This window comes from Macaca thibetana, chromosome 16, assembly GCF_024542745.1.
Source record: "Macaca thibetana thibetana isolate TM-01 chromosome 16, ASM2454274v1, whole genome shotgun sequence".
In the NCBI taxonomy this organism is placed as follows: domain Eukaryota; kingdom Metazoa; phylum Chordata; class Mammalia; order Primates; family Cercopithecidae; genus Macaca; species Macaca thibetana.
The window spans coordinates 9,647,324-9,668,245 of record NC_065593.1 but is presented as its reverse complement, the minus strand read 5'-3'; the positions used below and the strand labels follow the sequence as shown (position 1 = coordinate 9,668,245).

General features: G+C 40.4%; 1 protein-coding gene across 2 annotated transcripts in view; it reads left to right on the top strand.

Annotated features, from left to right (window-relative positions):
* The window catches only part of DNAH9 (dynein axonemal heavy chain 9), a 378,056-nt gene that overhangs the window by 107,693 nt on the left and 249,441 nt on the right, over nt 1–20,922 (top strand). For both annotated transcript variants that reach the window (XM_050764993.1, XM_050764994.1), the window contains one exon: nt 15,180–15,336. In XM_050764993.1, the coding sequence (XP_050620950.1) occupies nt 15,180–15,336 (157 nt within the window). The remainder of the gene's footprint in view (nt 1–15,179; nt 15,337–20,922) is intronic.

Genomic DNA, 20,922 nt, shown 5'->3' with positions numbered 1-20,922 from the left:
GGAGATGAAGAAAGGTAGGTTAACAGATACAAACATACAATTGGATCAAAGTATAAGTTCTGTCATCCAACAGCAGAATAGCATGACCATAGCTAGCAACAGTGTATTGTATATTTGGAAGTAGCTAGAAGAGAGAACTTCAGTTATTCCCAATACATAAAAATGATAAATACTCAAGATGATGGATAACTCAAATACCCTGACTTGATCATTACATTCTATGCATGTAACAAAATATCACATATACCCCATAAATATGTAAAATATGTATCAATTTAAAAAGCATACTGGTAACCCCCTCACCTCCATTTACAAAACACAAAGAGGTATTTCTCTCTATATTCATTGAAGTTAAAAAATATACCTTAGAATGTTAAACTGCACAAAGATTATGATAACTCTCTAAAACTATTCTCTTGACAATGTCATAATGCAATTTAATTAAGAACTCTTAAGTGAATAATGTATTTTGCTTTCCAGTCATATTTATAAAAATAAATATGGTTCATTAAAACAAGCACATAAAAAGATAGTAATACTCCTAAGGAGGTTAGTTTATAAGTGCTCAGTAATCAATCCCTATTATTATTTTCTTGTCAATCAGTTGATCAATTAACTGGCACATTTATTCAGTACCTCTTACTCTGGGAATGCAAAGAAATAAGCAAGGTAGTTCCAACCATTCAGGAGCTCGCATTTTTTTTTTTTTTTTAGAAAGACATCATTTCCATCACTTACATTAATTCACACATGAATGAATTCACGCCAGACACCAAACAAGTCACTGGGAATACTAAGATGACTAAAACATTTTCTGCCCTTAAACTCCAGTTCTAATGAAGGAAATAAGACATATGTGGATAAAAATTTAAATATCACCAAGGGGAAAAGTACAAGACCATAGTATAAAATAAGGTACAAGGCCATATGCAACAAATTTCCAAGCAGGTGACTCAGCAGAAAGCCCTTTGAGCACAGAGGCCTCCACTCACAGTAGGAGGAAAAGAACTGGAAAGGCTTCACGGAAGAGATAGTATTTGACCTGGAGCTTGAAGGATGTATTGGATTCCAGTAGGATTTCAATAGGTTATGAGATTACTGTTGGGGTGTCCATGAAATTGTATAAAAATCTGTTCACGAGTCACTTTTTCTATTAAGAGGATTTACAGCATTCCTTAATTATTAAAATGCTATGCGTCCCCCAAAGTTAAGGAGCTACTGATAAACATTGCTGGAAAATGGCATATTGTGGGCAAAGTCATGAACCTGGGAAAACTCAAGATATGTTCCTGGAAGAGGGAGTTCAGACTTTGGGGGAGGTAGTCAGCCATAAAGGAGTCAGAATATAGAGCATGAAGAATATATTCTTTATCCAGAAAGTAGTGATAAACTATTGAGAAATTTCATCAGAGTGTGAAATCTGTACTTTATGAACACTCATCTGACAGCACAACACAGGTAAAGGAGAGCGAGGGCAGAACAATAAGTCATGGTGCGTGGGAGAAATGATATTTTAATTCCGCTGAGATTTCTGTAAATTCCACTGGGAGTTCATACCCTTTCCTTCTAATTCCATTGAACATTAAATCTCCTCTTCTCCAAAAGGCGTTGTATGTCTGAATAACTGGTTCACTGAGATGAATGACTTGTAGGTAATGAAGAGATTGTCAGAAATTGTGAGTTACAGTTAAAATGGCCAGATAGAATCTGCCATTTTTTAACTTCTCTCTTTTCCTCTTCTCAGTGATATCACTTGTATTTTAGTCAAATCCTCAGATATATTTCCAAGTATTTGATAAGTATTTCCAATTCAGTTAAATTTCAGTCACTGGGTTCATGGAATGAATGGGACATGGAAAATCCAAAGCAAGTACTTGAAAATCCCAACGTGATTCATAGCTCAGCACCTCATAGCTGAAGCATCGTGGTCAAGATGTTTCCTCTGCTCCTCTGTTTTTCATTTCTTTAATTCATTGTTCTCCCCAGTCTGGAAGGGGAGAGGAGAGTCCCACTCAAACTGCTTCCCTCTTACTCTGTAGCTCTTTTTTGTGGTGTCCCCTAGAGGGCACATCACTGTCTCCAGCGGGTCCCGACTGTGCATGGACTAAAATGTGAACTCTGCATGGGACTTGGTAGTTCCCATCAGCCACCCTGATGGCTCGCTCCCTACACTCCAACTACATGGCCTCCTTTCTGTTCCTTGATCACCTGGAGTTCATTCCACCTCAGCACCTGCACACACATGCTTCCCTTTGCCTGGAATGCCATTCTCAAGGCCATCTGTTCCACTGGTAGCTTCTCATGCTTTTGTTCTGCTCTCTGTTCTCAGAGGCCTTCCCTGACCACTGTTTCTAAAAGGCAACCTCTCTCTCTCACAGACACACACACACACAGAAAGATATATATTGTGTGTATATAAAGAGAGAGAGAGAGAGATGTGTGTGTATCTAAAGAGAGAGAGAGAGAAAGATATATATGTGTATATAAGGAGAGAGATATATATGTGTGTGTGTATATATATAAAGAGAGAGAGAAAGATATATATATATGTGTGTGTGTGTGTGTATATGAAGAGAGAGAGAGCGCAAGCGCAGGTAACCCTGACAGAGCCTCTGTTGATCTTGACGTTTCCCCCTTTCTGAAATGACCTGGCTTGCCTCCTTGTTGTTGGCATTCCCCTTTGGAAAGTAAACCTCTAGCAATGAAGAACCTTTGTCTATCGTGTTTGCTGTTATGTCCCCAGCCCCTAGTAGGTGTTGAATTAACAATCGTCAAATGAATGAATGACATTTAAATATTGAGGATCACAAGAATAGACAGAATCAAGCAAGGGAAGTTAACTTAGGGGCAAGGTCTGTCCAGGACTCTGTCTGTGTCTTGGCTCCCAAAGAAGAAGAAACAGCTACTCTGTGTTTTGCTCTTAGCTGGGAATCCATCTTCCTCCCTACCTCAGCTTAAGACAAATGCAAATAGCATCTTTCCAGAGGGAGATGTCTATCTCTCAGTAGCTAGATGGTAAAGGAAGCAGCAACTGGGGTTGGGGGTCGGGAGGTGGAGTCTTACAGGTGTTACTTGGGCCGATTAGTTGGAGGAGCTCATCCTGTCTGGGTTAAAGGAAAAGTGGTTCCCACCTTTTCATTCAGACTGGACCCCTCTAGTATCTGTCTTCAGGGCCATTCTCAGTCATTAGCAGGAAGGAGGTCCTGTACAGCCGTCTTCCCTACTGCAATGAATTTTTCTTCCTGTCTTGGAATATGAGCTAATAGTTTGGGAGTTTACACCACTTGGGACAGAATAATGAAGGCATTATGTATTTGGGCAATTTGATAAATCTATCCCCCACTGTAGACTATATGTTCCAAGATAACATTGACCTTCAATTTTTCTGTACTCCCAGGACCTAGCACTGTGTCTGGCACACAAAGGGCATTCAAAAATACTCCTTGAGTGAATGCAATGAAATGATTCCTGAGCCTCTAGATATGTGCCAGGTCTTCAGAATATTTCTATCCTTTCCACCAACATATCAGACATCATTCCAAGTGATAAAAAGTACAAGATTTTTCTTTTCCCTGGGCTTTCGCTCTTGCCCAGGAATTGAAGATAATTACCACTTTTGGATTTAGACGTCTCTAGTACACTAGTGCTGAATACCTTATAGAGGGAAAGGGTAAAGTTTCGACGATGCATTATTTCTGAAATAGGGATTTATGGCCTCTACTGTGAAACGATGCAAATAAGAACTTGAAAGGAAGGTTGGCTAAAATAAGGGTGAATACTATACAGACCTGCACCTTGTTTGCGCATTCGTTGCTTTTCTGACAAAGTAGTATGTAGCTGAATATGTATATGGCAAATTCCATTTTCTCATTGACTTCCATTATTATCTCAAGAAATGTTTTTTGCACAGAAAAAAATTGGCCTCAACATAGAAAATCACATTTTAAAAAGCATTCAGCTTTTACTGGTGTGTAGCCTAAGTACATTTAATTCTCTCCTGCCAGAAGAATTAATCAAATGGACAATTGATCCATACAACCTTTGCACATTCATTAAAAGCACACCCGTTTTACAGTACATCCAAATGATTATGCCTGTTTCTTTGGAATTTCTCATTGCCTGGATGGGACTTGAATATATAAATAGGTGCAATGGTTCAGCCCTTGTCACAGGACTTCGGCACCACACTAAGTTGAAGAACTAAATGGAAATGTTTTTTCAGGCTGAACAAAAGCAATTCTCATAAGTCGTTTCTCGACCTTTGGATGATCTCCTCCTGCTTTGCTCCCCTTCCTTCACCTTCACATACAAATGCCCCTTTCTGCCCTGTGCTGTGTTAAGTACTGTTTTAATCAACTGCTTATCAATGTTGAGTACCCCTTAATTTCTCAGGAACTCCTGCAAGTAGGTGAAATATAATTGATGCAAGAGTCTTTCAAGGTGATTTTCTGGGCAAGGACACAGCCAGCAAAAGTCGTACGCTTTCTCTTTAAGTTTTTCTCTGATGGTTTTACTGGAGAAAATTTGGAAAGTTTAGTATTCTGTACAAAAGAAAATAAAAGTCACCCAGAAATAGCCATTGTTAATATGTAGTTTGTTTCATTCTACATGTAGAATGTTGAAAAATGAAACTGAAATCATATGCTATATATTAAACATCATAGATTGTCTTATTTAACATCATACTATGCATATTCTCTATTTTTCTAAAACACTTTAATGGCTGAATTATAGTCTATTTATAAGTATCCCATAATTTATGTAACATAACCATATTATGGGTTATTTAGGTTACATCTAAGCTTTCACTATTAAAAATAAAGCTGTACGAACTCACTTATATGTAAAATTTTAAGCAAAAATATCTTCTTATTTCCTTATGATAGATTCCAAGAAGCAGAATAATTAGATGACACACACTTTCAAATCGTTCATGAAAAAAATGTTATTCCTACTCTCACTAATAGTTTATTAAAGTATTAATTGCACAACACCCTGACCAGCATTAAGTGTTACTGTTACTTTTTTTAAATTACTTTTATTATTCAAAATTGTATCAAGTTTGGATTTGGATGTCATTAATTACTCATAGGTTGAACATTTTTATGTGTTTATTAGCTGTTAGATTTTCTTCTCCTGTTAATTATTTATTACTGTCATTGCCCATTTTTCTCTGGGATATTCTTTTATCACTCTTATGGTTAGAAAATCCATGTTTGTTTCAAGATCAATTTAATATTCCCCTATATTTCATTCTAGTCTAGCTTATTTTAATTTTTCCTTTAACCTGTTTTAATTATTTAGGAAATCTTTTGATTACCGAGTAAAGTGAGTCAAAACATTTTTGTGAAAACATTTTCAGTTACCAGTGATAGAAGTGACCGAAAAAAAGACTTATCTCATACATCTGGAAAATGAGTCCAGCTTGCTGCAGTATAACCAGCTCTGGGACCTAAACTAGGAGATTTCAGGGTTTAAACTCTCTCATATGTTATGACTTTATGTCTTCTGAATGTTGACTTCTTTCTTGCATAGACTGGAAGGATGGTCTCTATGCCTATGCCTTTATCACTTCTGACTCAGGAGGAAAAGAGACCCTCTCTTGCCCAGCATGTATAGCAAATTCCTTGAGGGAGGTCTCCGATTGGTCCTATTTGGGTCTTGTGCCCATCTCTGAGCCAGTCACTGCAGCCAATGAGATTGAGTATTTTGCCCATCCTGAGCCTTGTCCCCCAGCCCCAAGGATAGGAAAGGTATGATTGACAGCCCATCAGAATACAAGCTGTGGAGGAGAGATGGCTCTCCAAAGGGTGATATTCTGGGCAAAGAAATCCCACAGGAATGACAGTGGGGAGTATATAATGTTATTTCTTTTGTTTTCAAAGTGACTAGTGGGCTTAATGTTTTTTGGTGAGTAACCAGTTCTTCTTAATGATTTATGATGTTTGCTCTACCATGTTTGAAGTTCTAAGCTCATCAATCTACCTCAAAACTATGTATTCTGTTCCATCAGTCTATCAGTCCCTCTCTGTAACACAGTATTTAAAGATGTTTGCTTTATCCTGAGTTGTAATATTTGTAGGGTAAAGCTCTGCATCATCTACCTTCATTTCCACTTTCTTTTTTTTTTTTTAGCACTTCTGTTTCTTCTTTCAAATGACAAATTCCAAAATATAAACCACTGGGGTTTTTGATTGGTGTGCCTTAATACTTTCAACTTCATTTGGAAGAAACAGCCATCTTTATAATGTGCGGTATATTTCTGTTTATTCATATGTGCAGTCATGTTTTTTGGAAAAGTTTGTCTTTATATTTTGGTTATTTCTTAATGTGATCTCTGGGTCTTTTTAAAGTTGTTGTTGCTATAGAAGATTTTGTTTCATTATTATTATATTTAAAACAACTTTATTTCCCTGTTCTTTAAAAATATATATAATAAAAACAAAATCTCCTATCCACAATGCAATACCACCGTACTCCTGCAAGAATGGCCATAATCAAAAAATCAAAAAACAGTAGATGTTGGCTACAGATGGATGCAGTGAACAGGGAACACTGCTAGTGGGAATGTAAACTTGTATGGCTGCTATGCAAAACAGTGTGGAGATTCCTTAAAGAACTAAGAGTAGAACTACCATGCGATCCAGCAGTCCTGCTACTGGGTATCTACCCAGAGGAGTAGAAGTCATTATTCGAAAAAGATACTTGCCCATGTATGTTTATAGCAGCACAATTCACAATTGAAAAATCGTGGAACCAACCCAAATGCCCATCAATCAATGAGTGGATAAAGAAACTGTAGTATGGCCGGGCGCGGTGGCTCAAGCCTGTAATCCCAGCACTTTGGGAGGCCGAGGCGGGCGGATCACAAGGTCAGGAGATCGAGACCACAGTGAAACCCCGTCTCTACTAAAAATACAAAAAATTAGCCGGGCGCGGTGGCGGGCGCCTGTAGTCCTAGCTACTCAGGAGGCTGAGGCAGGAGAATGGCGTGAACCCAGGAGGTGGAGCTTGCAGTGAGCCGAGATCGCGCCACTGCACTCCAGCCTGGGCAACAGCGTGAGACTCCGTCTCAAAAAAAAAAAAAAAAAAAAAAAAGAAACTGTAGTATATACATACAATGGAATACTACTCGGCCATAAAAAGGAATGAATTAACTGCATTTGCAATGACCTGGATGAGACTGGAGACTATTATTCTAAGTGGAGTAACTCAGGAATGGAAAACCAAACATCGCATGTTCTCACTGATATGTGGGAACTAAGCTATGAGGACACAAAGGCATAAGAATGATACAATGGACTTTGGGGGAAGGATGGGAGGGGGACGAGGGATAAAAGATAACATCTATGGTGCAGTGTATATGCTTGGGTGATGGGTGCACCAGGATCTCACAAATAACTATGAAAGAACTTACTCATGTAACCAAATACCACATGTACCCCAATAACTTATGGAAAAATTAAAAAATAAAAAACAACTATATTAAGGTATATTTTACATATCAAAAACTTATTCATCTTAAGTGTACAGTTCAATGATTTTTAGTGACTTTATTCAGTGCAGCCATTACTGTAAGTCAGCTTTAGAACATGTCAATCCCCTCACAATAAAATCCTTCTTGATCATTTACAGTTAATTATCATCCACCAGGAAACCATGCCTAGCCCTAGAAGCCACTCATCTACTTTCTGTCTCTTTAACGTTGCTTATTCTGGGCATTTCATATAAACAGAATCTTACAATAGATAGTTGCTTATGCTAGGCTTTTTTCACTACACATAATTTTTTTTTATTATTATACTTTAAGTTTCGGGGTACATGTGCAGAACTTGCAGGTTTGTTACATAGGTATACACATGCCATGGTGGTTTGCGGCACCCATCAGTCCATCATCAACATTAGGTATTTCTCTTAATGCTATCCCTCTGCTAGCTCCCCACCCTCGGACAGGCCCCGGTATGTGATGTTCCCCTCCCTGTGTCCATGTGTTCTCATTGTTCAACTCAACACAGGGTGTGTGTCTGTAGTTGGTTGTTTTTTAATTCCTGAATAATATTCCATTTTATAGATATACCACAGGCATGTATCCATTCAACTGATGGATACTTAGATGATTTTCAGTTGAGGCTGTTATAAATAATACCGCTCTGAACGTTTGTGTACAAGTCTTTGTGTGGACATGTTTTCATTGCTCTTAGGTGAATACTAGGAGGAAAATTCTTATGGTACTTTTATGTTTAACTTTTTGAGAAACTGATAAGCTGTTTTCTAAAGTGGCTGCACCATTTTACATTTACCCCAACAACATATGAGGATTCCCATTTCTCCACATCCTTGACAATATTTGTTATTGTCTGTTTTGTTTCTTTATAGCCATTCTGGTGACTGTTAAGTAATATGACATTTGGATTTTAATTTGCATGTTTCTAATGAATAATGATGTTGAGCAACTTTTCACATGCTTATTAGCCATTCATACATCTTCTTGGGTGTAATAATTGCCCATATCTTTTCTCTGTTGTTTGGTCTGTCTGTCTTCTTATTGAGTTTGAGAATTCTTTGTATATTCTGGATATATTGCATATGTGTTTGCAGATACTTTATCCCAGTCTGTTGCTCATCATTTTCTTGCTGTTGTTGTTAAAAAGCTTCAAGAAAAAAAATAGGTTATTTTTTTAAAAAAAACTTTTATTTTAGGTTTTGGGGTACATATGAAGGTTTGTTACATCAGTAAACTCATGTCATGGGGGTTTGTGGTACAGATTATTTCAACACCCAGGTATTAAGCCCGGTGCCCAATAGTTATCTTTTCTGCTGCTCTCCCTCCCTCACCCTCCCCGCCAAGTAGACCCTAGTATCTGTTGTTTCCTTCTTTGTGTTCATAAGTTCTTATCATTTAGCTCCCACTTACAAGTGCGAACATGTGGTATTTGGTTTTCTGTTCCTGCAATAGTTTGCTAAGGATGATAGACTCCAGCTCCATCCATATTCCTGCAAAAGATATGATCTCTTTCTTTTTTATGGCTGCATAATATTCTGTGGTATATATGTACCATATTTTCTTTATCATATCTGTCATTAATGGGCATTTAGGTTGATTCCATGTCTTTGCTATTGTGAGTAGTGCTGCAATGAACATACACGTATGCATGTGTCTTTCCGGTAGAATGATTTATGTTGCTCTGGGTATATACCCAGTAATGGGATGGCTGGGTCAAATGGTAGTCCTGCTTTTAGCTCTTTGAGGAATCGCCATACTGCTTTCCACAATGATGAGCTAATTTACACTCCCACCAAGAGTGTATAAGTGTTCCCTTTTCTCCTCAACCTCGCCAGCTTAATGGTGTCTTTTGAAATGCAAAAGTTTTTAATTTTGATGAGGTTCAACTTATGAATTTTTATTTTATGGACCATGCACTTGGTGTTTTATTTAAGAAATCTTTGCCTAACTTCATTTTATCTTTAACTTTCTTTTCACTTGTGTACAGGGAAAAAAAAATGACTTACAATATATTTATCTTCCATTCTACTCATTTACTACCCTGTATTACAGATTCTAAAAGTTTTACTCTTGATTTTCTTGGGTTTTCTAAATCACTCCTAGAATTTCTAATCATATCTGAGACAGACAAATAATGAGAAGTGTAATTATAACTACTCAAGTTTAGTTACTAGGCATGCTATAATTTTTGCTAGAGAGATGATATGGGTAGCATTGCTCTCAGTTCTGTCACATTTTGAGAAAGACATTTACCAATTAGCATAGGCAAAGAAAAAGATAGCATTGGATGATGAAGAATCTCATAACCAGTTGGTATAAGGAATAGATCCTACAATTGGGGGCATTTATGCCAAGAACAAAAAATTTTCAATGTTTTAATATTAAAGTGTTGTAAAAGGAACCGATTTGTTTTAGGTTAGTGCAAAGGAAATTTCTATTAATGCAATTTCTCACGTTGAGCTTGAAACCTATTGAAAGCTCTGGGTTTTTTTCACATGGATTTTCATCTATCCATATCTTCCCCAGTCTGCATGTATCCACGTGGTTGGAAGATTACTTTACATTTGTCCCTCTTAAATTGGATTTTGTTGGGTCTGTCCCATCATTTTTCATCATTAACATTATTTAGAAATTTGTTCTATCATCTATCTAGTAATTATTTCTTAATTCAAGTTATGAGTAAAGACATTAAACATCAGTGAGCTGAGTATGCCTCGGGGCCTCCCTGAAGGTAGATACCGTTGCATTCATGGTCATTCCTCAGTTATGGTTATTGAACCATGTGGTAGACAGAATTCTAAAAATGATCTATAAGGACCCTCACCCTTCCATAATCCCTTCCTTTTTGAGTGTGAGTAAAAACTGTGACTGTGATGATATTATTCCCATGGTTGTGTTTTGTTATATGGCAAAGGGAAATTATTTTGGTAGACCTAATATAATTATACGAGCCCTTAAAAACAGAGCTTTCTCCTGGCTCCTCAGTCAGCAGAAGGGAAAGTCAGATTTGAGGCATGAGAAGAATTTGACACGCCATAGCTGGTTTTGAAGGTGACAGGGGCCGTGTGCAAGGTGGTAGAACAGCCTCTAGGAACGGAGAGATCCCCTGGCCAACAGGGACCTCAGAAGTGAATTCTGCCAAGAACCTGAATGAGCTTGGAAGCAGACTCTTCCCCAAAGCCACCACATAATAGTCCAGCCCAGCAGACACCTTGAGTCTGGCCTTGTGAGACCTCGGCAGAGAACCCACCTGGACTTCTGGCCCACAGAACTGTGAGATAACAAGGGGAGGTTGTTTTAAGGCACTGAGTACGTGGTAATTTGTTACACAGCAATAGAAAATTAATACAAGCCAAGTATGACTCCACCTACTCTACTCTAAGATTATCTGGACCACTTTTCTGTGATAAGCACAGGCTATTCATAGCTGAAATCAAGATATAGCAGCTTTGATATTTTCTTTATCTTCCAGTTGAATATCTGTATCAAAAAAAGAATTTATTGCCTCAAAAATAATACCTTCAAAGTTGATCGGTTTCCTACTTTTCAAGGCACTTCCAAATATCTTGCCTCATCGTATCCTCAGAAGACCCTGGTGGGGCAGATAAGAAGAAAACCTGTAGAAGTTCTTTTCCCAAAGAAAACAAGATTAATTTTAGTTCGATGTTAAGAAGACCTTTCAAACAATTAGAACCAGCCCACTGTGGAATGGGCTGACTTCTAGAATAATAAACTGTGCCTCTCACTGAAAGAAAAGGCTATATGATCATATTTGAAGGATTTAAAGGGGGAGCACCTAGCATGGTGAAAGAGTCCAACAGCCTCACCTTTAAAATCCCTTCCAACGTTAACATTCCCATGTTCCCACTGGAACCAAACTAAATCAATCCATATCCAAGTTGGGACTCGTCAGCCAGGATCTCTCTTCCTTAAGGATCTTCTGCCATTGTCACAATTGCCACTGCTTTTGAAGCAGCAAATTTATCTAAGTTTCCTTGTACAAAGAAAAGGCGATGTCATAGATCTTAAGGATGCTTTTGTTTTTAAGGTGCAAAGAGGTTTAAATAACTTGGCTGAGTCTCACGGACGCTTCATAGTGAGGCAAGGTTTGAACTCATTCTGTCTCACTCCAGAGTCCGTGCCTGAAACAGCTCTAGCATGGTCTGCTGGCCCACATTTGCAAGCAGGAGCACATCAAAGGAGCTGGCTTGGGTGTTTAAAGAGATGAGCACTCTAACAAGACCTCAGAGAGAATCCTAGAGCAGGGATATGTCCCAAAGGACTTGCTGCTGGCTCAGTGGCCCAGGCGTCATGGCAGCCTCCCTTGTGACAAACAAATACTGCCTCTTTCTTTCTTTTCTCTTTCTTTTTTTTTTTTTTTTTTTTTTAGACGGAGTCTCACCTTGTCACCCAGGTTGGAGTACAGTGGCACCATCTCAGTTCACTGTAACCTCTGCCTCCCATATTTAAGCAATTCTCTGGCCTCAGCCTCCTGAGTACCTGGGGTTACAGGTGCGTGCCACCACGCCCAGCTAATTTTGTAATTTTAGTAGAGACAGGATTTCACCATGTTGGCCAGTCTGGTCTTGAACTGCTGACCTCAGGTGATCCACCTGCCTCGGCCCCAAAGTGCTAGGATTACAGGCATGAGCCACCATGCCCGGTCCTGTCTTTCTTTTTTATGTGTTTTTTCTCATGGCCTGAGTGAAAGCCCCAATGACCCTGCCTTCAAACTCACTAGACAGCCCACTGTCCCTCCCTGAACCCCAGTCTCCCCATATGTAAAGTAGGAGATTGGAAATCCCTTCCATTTCTGGAGTTCTGTTCTTATGAGGGGAAGATAATGATATTTTGACATTTCCCCCAAAAGATAATGATATTTTGACATTTCCCCCAAAAGCTCAGTAGATGCTCAAAAAGAGATGGACCCAGTCCCATGTATTTATTTTCAGGAATTCTTAACTTTTTCTATGCAACTTATATTTTTGTGAAACCTGGTGTTTCTGGACTCCCAAACTCTCTGAGAGCCCTGCAGCTCCAGAGTAAAGAGGCCTGTGATGTGCCCTCAGCTGGCAGAGGGGACAGCTGTGGGACAGAAAGGCAATGAGAGGGAAGGAAGGTGAGGAGGTGAGTTGTCGGGGCTTGAAGACTCTGCTAGTTCAGGCAGCTTGTCCTCCTGGGAGGTAGGGGGCTGTGGCAGGCCCTGAGCAGTTGTAGAGGAAGCCCGAGGCTGGGAGAGGTAGCAGGCATGGGATCCACCTGGAGCCAGAAACTCAAGAGCACCGGAGGGCAGGTGCAGGTAAGGCCACGCATAGGGCTCCGTGAATATCTAGCTGGGAATGCTTGAGAGAGACGAGAAAGAGAAGTGTTACCAAATGGTAACAACGGCCAAGAAGGACAAGACCAGACCCAACTTTTCACCCTAAGCCTGACTCACCTCATCGTGCCTTGTGGCAGGTCTGAAGGGCAACATTCAGCCTTTCAAAGGCTGAAACAGATAAGGGAATTTTGCACTTAATTAAAGGAGAAAAAGGGAACTTAAAGACTTTCAAAACCATCTGGGGGCTGAACACAATGGCTCACACCTATAATCTCAGCACTTTGGGAGGCTGAGAGGGGTGGATCACTTGAGTCCAGGAGTTTGAGATTAGCCTGAGCAACATAGCGAGACCCTGTCTCTGTTTTTTAAAAGGAAAAGGAAAAAAAAAAAAAACCATTTCGGTCCAAGGTTTAGTCAAGACAGTAGAAACCCAGCCACCATCTGACATGAAGGTGGCATCTTCAGAGTCTCAGAGTCTCTGGTCATCTCACAACATCAGATTCAGAAACAGAGAGAAATAATTTTGGACACCCTCCCACACAGCCACACCTGTAAGTTGAGAGTCTATGTATTGATTTGCTAGATATTAAAAAGTTAGAACAGCGGCACAATTTTATCAGCTTTATTGAGGTATTGAGGCATAAATTACATGCCTTAAAGTTCACCCACTGCAGGTGTACAATGTACAATTGGATGATTTTTAGTAAATAGAGTTGTGTGACCATCACCATCATCCAGTTGTAGAACATTTCCTTCACCCTATTTGCAATAATTTCCTTCTCTCACTCCAAACCTCAGGCAGCCACTAATCTGCTGGCTATCTTAATTTGTCTTTTCTGGACATTTCATATCAATGGAATGACAACATATAATCTCTTTTTTGAGACAGGATTTCACTGTATCACCCAGGCTGGAGTGCAATGACATGATCTCAGCTGACTGCAACCTCCTCCTCCCAGGCTCAAACAATCATTCCACCTCAGCCCACTAAGTAGCTGGAATTACAGGCGCACTCCACCACACTCATCTAATTGGTTTTTTGGGGTTTTGTTGTTGTTGTTGTTGTTGTTGTTGTTGTTGAGATGGGGTTTTGCTATGTTGCCCAGCCTGATCTCAAACTCCTGGGCTCAAGCTATCCATCTGCCTTGGCCTTCCAAAGTGCTGGGATTACAGGCGTGAGCCACTGCACCCCACCTGACAACATACAATCTCCCATATCTGGCTTCTTTCACTTACAGTAATGTTTTTGAGGTTTGTCCATTCTGTAGCATGTTCGATACTTCATTCCTTTATATTGCTGAAGAGTATTACACTCTATGAGTTACCACATTTTGCTTATCCATTCACTGTTGGTAGATATTTGGGTTGTTTCTAGTTTTTTGCTGTTATGAACACTGCTGCTATGAACAAGGACTGTGAACAGGTAGATATTGTGCTACACACAAGTCTTTGTGTAAACATATATTCTTATTTATCCTGTGTAAATTCCTAAGAGGGGAGTTGCTGAATCATATGGTATTTTTTATTACTTTTTAAGAACTATAAGTCCTTTTTAATAGTACCAGAAGTAAACTTAAAGCTGAGTTTATTTTATTGTTACTGGTAAAAAGAGTCCCAAAAGGATTAAATGGATTGAATGTGATCCATTCATTCACAGATTCATTTATGGTTTATAAATAGTTTTTGAGGGCCTGTATGTGCCTAGAGTGTGCTAAGTTCTGGAGATGAAACAATGAATAAGATACTGCCCTGCTTTCATGTACCCTATGAAGATGTATACTGAAGATATATACAATATATGTCACAGGAAGTTCAAGTGGAGTCTAGCTCAGCTGAGGGAGCCTCTGCTCACTCACCCCGGTGTTGGGGGATCCAGGAACACTTAGTGGGTGAAGCCAAATGTGAGTCCCGAGGAATTAGTGGCCATTAGCCAGGCAAAGATTAAAGAGGAACATCATCCAGGTCGACTCAAAGAGTTGGGGGATGGGTTGGGCAAGGAGCAGGGACAAGCTCAGTTCTAGTGCGTCTGGCAGATGAACGGAGCTGTGTGTGACTGGACTGCAGAGGTCTGTGTCTCAGAGGAGGGGAACAGTGAGAAATGGAGCTGGAGGAGCAAGCAGACCCAGAAGAAGAAGAACCTGACAGGGAGCCTCTGATGCCCTGTATGGAGGGAGCACTGTGACGAGCTTGCCCTCTAGAATGTCCTCCCCACAGTGCTGTTGGGAGCAGGCAAGAGGGGCAGGGCTCTTGGCTTTCCTTTTCAGAAGCTATGCCAGATCTCACTTGGCATTGGGCCTTAGTCTTATCTCACTGGGCCCCCAAGGATGATGACCTATGCCCTCCCGTGTTTGGCAGGTGCTACATCACCCTCACCCAGTCCCTGCATCTGACCATGAGTGGGGCTCCCGCAGGACCTGCAGGCACAGGCAAGACCGAGACCACCAAGGACCTGGGCCGTGCACTGGGCATCCTGGTCTATGTGTTCAACTGCTCAGAGCAGATGGATTACAAGGTACAGTTCCACCCAGCTTCCTGGGTTGTGGGGGTGGGGGATAGGAACTCAGGGCAGCCAAACCAGGGCTGAGACGCATCCGTGCCACCCTGATCCAGCTTCCCCAGGTCTCGAAGCCCAGATCAGGAGGTCTCTGCTTGCTCCTTAGTGGTAAAGTTGGACCTTTGAACCCTGGAGTTTGTTGGCCTCCCTATAAGATTTTCATGTGATAAGAAATCACAGCCCTTTGTATTCTAATTCCACCAATGAGCTCTGACCATGGATGGCTGACTTCATCTTTTTGGCTCTTCCTTCTATTACCTGTAAAATGAAGAAACTGAACATATATCCAAGTCCTAATTTCCCTATTTGACCTAGAAACACAGAAAGGCTCACGAGTAGCGAATACGAAGGCAGTTGTCTTCACATAAAAGCTTGACGTATTTGTGCTCTTCTGTAGAAGTGGACATTCCCCAGAATATCAACAGGGGCAGAATATTCTGCAAGGGCAGGCGTGATTTCTGAAAGCAGGCTAATCAACCCTGACTCAGAGCACAGAGGCCCACAGAAGACAAGCGCAAAGCTAATATTCATTCAGGCACTTACCATTTTTTAAGAACCACTGTGTTCCAGGTTCTGAGTCACCGAGAAAAGGCAGAGAAACAAAAGGCGCATGAGGTCACTTCTTTAGCCAGAAATATTCTGCTCACAACCGAACCTTACATAGCTTCTTTTTTTAAAACACAAATGTAATAACAGATTATCTCCCTCTCTCATTATTTTTGTTATATTGTATGTGTTTTTGTAAACTGCCGTAAGTCCCTTTTGTCAACAGGATGACATGCAGATAAATCTGGAGTGAAAAAAAAAAAAAAGTTGCATTAAATAGATTAAACATTTATATATAAAAGTCATGTGATATATTGACTGTAAAATAAAGTTAATGTAGTTATAATTTTAGAAATAATGCTTGCCATTACCACGTATAGCACTCTGTAAATGAGATTCATCCTCTATCATTTAATCATTTCTGTAGCATAATTTTGTTGTGTAGAGTTGCAGCATCCTGTGGCACCATGTTTTTTCATGGTAAGTAAACAAAGCAAGGATCTAGACCCAAAAAGCTAGTCTTCCACATGGTCTCCATCCCCTAAATTTTAGCACAGTTGCTTTTATTGATGAACACATTGAGATAATGTTTCTCTTTAAGTCGGGCTGGAACAGAAAGGTGGAGTTTTTTCCCCCTTTATAGAAATGACCTCAGCCTTAGGGATTCTTTTATGTTTCTAGATTCTTCTATAGTTGAGCAATGGCAGCAGCACTGCTGAAGTAAGTAGTCTCCCAAAGGGAACATTCTGAAAGATACACTCATTTGGATGTAGAAGACGTGTTGTATTGATTGAAGAACATCAGCCAGATTTCTTCAAAGTCACACCTAGAATACCAAGCAGGAAATGATAAGTTGGTTCCATGGGCAGGGTTCACGATAGTCATTTTACTCACTTCTATCAAAACCAATCACTGAACCCTAACCCCACCAGTTCCTTTAAAAGTACAGGGTGAACGGGGAAGTCTATCCTTGTTTTTTTTTTTTTTTTTTTTTTTTTTTTTTTTTCAACGATAGGCTAAGCTTTCATGGAGTAGAAGCTAGACACAGGGTAGAACATCATAAATAAGCATAGCCACAGTGAAACACGCCAGAAGGAAGGTGTTCCCTTCCTGGACACCAAATATCCCAGGTAACCAAACAGCCACACTAAGCTGTTTGCAAACTTCCTCTCCGTTTGTTTTCCGGCTGTTCAGAATTATTTTTTATGGTAAAACACTCGCAATCCAATTAATTTATTGAGTATTGCCATTGCTCAGCATGTGCAGGGCATTGTGGAAGGATGCCAAAAACAGATCATATGGAGAGAGAGAGAAAGAGAGAGAGAGAGGATAAATGGTAGATGGATTTCAGATAGATAAATGATGGATGGATGATTGATAGAGAGAGAGAGAGATTGAGATAGATAGATAGATAGATAGATAGATAGATAGATAGATAGATAGATAGATAGATAGACAGACAGAGTATAACCCAGTTTTATTTGGAGGGACAAGGGATATATGTTATCATCAGGGGAGCTAGTTAATGCCCAGATAGCATAATCCTGGGTGCTTATGTGCCCTACAAACTTTAGACCCTGGAATATTCCAGAGTAGGGGGAGAGCCACAGAGTGAGCTGGTCAGGAAAGACATGTGGAGGATGTGAAAACCAAGGCTCAGTTTTGGGGTTGGTGACAGAGAGAGCATGAGGTATTTTCACACATTCTAACCCATTAGAATGTCAGCTTTAAAGCCATGACCAAGTTCTATGTGTGGCCAGTATCTGTCCCCAGCCCTCATTCTGACTTCACCCCGTGAGCCCACCTCACAGGACTCGCCTGGGAGAAGGAGAAAAAAGGTGAGAGGTCGGGAAGAGCTGCTGTGCACTTCTCCAGGGGAGGTTTTGATGTGTCATTCATGACACTCACAGCAATATACTCTGTTCAGGTCCGTCCATAGTTAAAGCTGGAAATAAATATGGAACAAGGGCTAAGCTGCCTTAGAGAGGATCAAAAACAGGAGATAAGGAGGGGAAGGACTGAAAGCCACTGAAAGCATCTCACTTTGAAGTGGGGGCTGCAGAAAGAATCTGCAGGCTTCAGAACTGCAGCAAAAGCATAAAGATTGGCCGTCCCATGAAGTGAGAAAGGAAGAGACTGGAAGCAGGATAAGGTTTTGGTGAGAGCATCTCAGTCATTCAAACCAGAGGGAATGAGGAACCAGCTGATGCGGTAGTAGACATGGAAAAGCATAAGAGGCTTAAAATGTAACCAGGTAAGTGATACCTCAGGAACATGGGGAGGGAGTCTGCAGTGAAGCAAAGGGAGAGATTGAAGAGGACAGTCTAGGCTGTGGTCAAAGACCCTCGCAATCTCCTCTGCCTTAGAAATCCTATAAGCAGCATCACCTCACTTAACTCATGAGGACTGGGCGTGCAGTGAGCTGGGGAGAACAGGAGAACAGGAGAACGGTGCAAAGACGTGAAGCAAAGGGAAAGTTATTGCTTTACTCTGTTATCCTGGATGGAAAACCTATAAAAACAGCCACTTTCTCTGAAAATGACTGCAGTTTTAGTGCCGAAACATCCTTTATATTATAGCCGCAATACTTTCCCCTCTTGACCTCAATTTGGAGATGCTACTGCAGGGACATCAAATGGTTCCAAACCTGAAAGTGTTTGGAATTATTTCCAGCCCTCTCTGCAGCGGCTGTATTGTGAATAAAAAAAAAAAATTAAATAAAAAAAAATAAAAAAAAAAAAAAAAAATAAAAAAAAAAAAAAAAAGATACTACACTTTTTCTTAAGACCCTACTCCCTTCACTTCGGAAATGCTATACTTACACAGTCCTCCTCCTGAGTCTCTGGTCTCCTGGCTTCTCGGTCTCATTTGCTGATCCTCTTTTATAATTTCCAGTGTGATGTGTATACCTATGGCTCCTTTATGGAGGCATGTCTATTCTCCAGCTTCACCCGAGTCCTAGTCCCATCTCTCTCTAATGGAGCAGTGGATGTCTCTCGAATGCCCTTCTCTTGCATTGTGATTAGCACCCTTCCTTTCTCTCTGCCAGATTCCCCATCATCAGGAAGAACTATTTCATTGTCCCTGAGATCCTGGTGGAAAGCTTCAGGCACCCTGGTTACTTCATGTCCTTCCTTCCCCACCTCTAATTGGTCACCAATGTCGATTCTGCCTTCGGCACCCTTCTCACTTCCAGGCCTTTGCCCTATTCTTTCCATTCTCCTAGTCCCAAAGTTCACCATCCCACAGCAAGATAATGCCCCAGTCTCACCGATAGGACCAGGAGATACGTGGTGAACTAAACACAAGGGTTACTTTAGGGTCCTGGGGTTCAGCCGCAGGCCCTGGGGTGGGGGAGAATTGTGGGGGTGACAAGCATCCACCTGTGGAAACTCCACTTCGTTTATTTTATATTTTGGGTTTTCATTTTATAAAAAGGGTCTTCAGTTTGAAAAGCTTTCAAAATCACTGTTAAAAATTGAATTTTTAAAACATCTTTTTATACATCATAATTGTACATATTAATGGGGTACATGTTATATTTTGATACACATATACAATGTATAATGATCGAATCAGGGTAATTAGGATAACCATCATCCCAAAGATTTATTGTTTCTTTGTGTTGGGAATATTCCAAATCTCCTCTTCTAGCTATTATGAAATATAAAATAAATTATTAGTAACCATAGTCCCCTATTGTGCTGTTGAACATGATAACTTATTTCTTATGTCTAGCTGTATGTTTGTACCGATTAACCAACTTCTCTTCATCTTCTCCTTCCCCCTACCCTTCCCAGTCTCTGGTAACCATCATTCTACTCTCTACCTCCATGAGATCAACTTTTTTAGCTCTCACATATGAGTGAGAGCATGTGGTATTTGTCTTTCTGTGCCTGGCTTCTTTCACTTAAGATAACATCCACCAGTTCCATCCCTGTTGCTGTAAATGACAGGATTTCATTCTTTTCAATGGCTGAACAGTATTGCAATGTGTGTATACACTACATTTTCTTTATGAGTTCATCCATTGATGGACACACAGGTTGATTCCATATCTTAAATATTGTGAATAGTTAAACATGGATGTCGATTTCTGAATTTCCACTTAGTATTTGTGACACTTGGATTGTTTTGCAAATGAAATGGAATAATGTAAGGCAGTGGTCCCCAACCATTTTGGCACGAGGGACCAGTTTCATGGAAGCCTATTTTTCCATAGACTGCAGTAGTGCGGGATGGTCTCGGGATGATTCAAGCACATTACATTTGTTGTGCACTTTATTTCTATTATTATTACATTGTAATATACAATGAAATAATTATACAACTCACCATCATGTAGAATCAGTGGGGGCCCTGGTCGTCTCTTCCTGCAACTAGATGATTCCATCTGGGGGTGATGGGAGACAGTGACAGATCATCAGGCATTAAATTCTCATAAGGAGCACCCAGCCTAGATCCCTCACATGTGCAATTTACAATAGGGCTCATGCTCTCTTGAGAATCCAATGCTGCCACTGATCTGACAGGAGACGGAGCTCAGGCAATAATGCAGGTGATGGGAAGCAGCTGTCAATACAGATGAAGCTTTGCTCACTCACCTGCCGCTCACCTCCTGCTGTGCAGCCTGGTTCCTTAACAGACCACGGACAGTGGCCCAGAGGCTGGGGACCCCTGATTTAAGGCACAGAAACACAACACCTGGAACTTCCATGACCACCTCAGACAGAATGTCCCTGATGGCTCAATCTGAAGTCTCCATGTCACCCCCATTTTAAGACTCCCGTGGGGCTTTATCACTGCCTGATTTGTTGTTACTGCTTATTGTCTATTTTCCTCATGGGAATGTGAGACCCATGAGAATAGAGGCATTGTCTATCTTGTTCTTCTGATTCTTCATGACCCAGAACCATCTCCAGCACATAGTACATACTCAATAAATATTTGTTGCAATGAATGAAAAAAGAAATCTCTTAATTCCAGAAGCTCAATGAA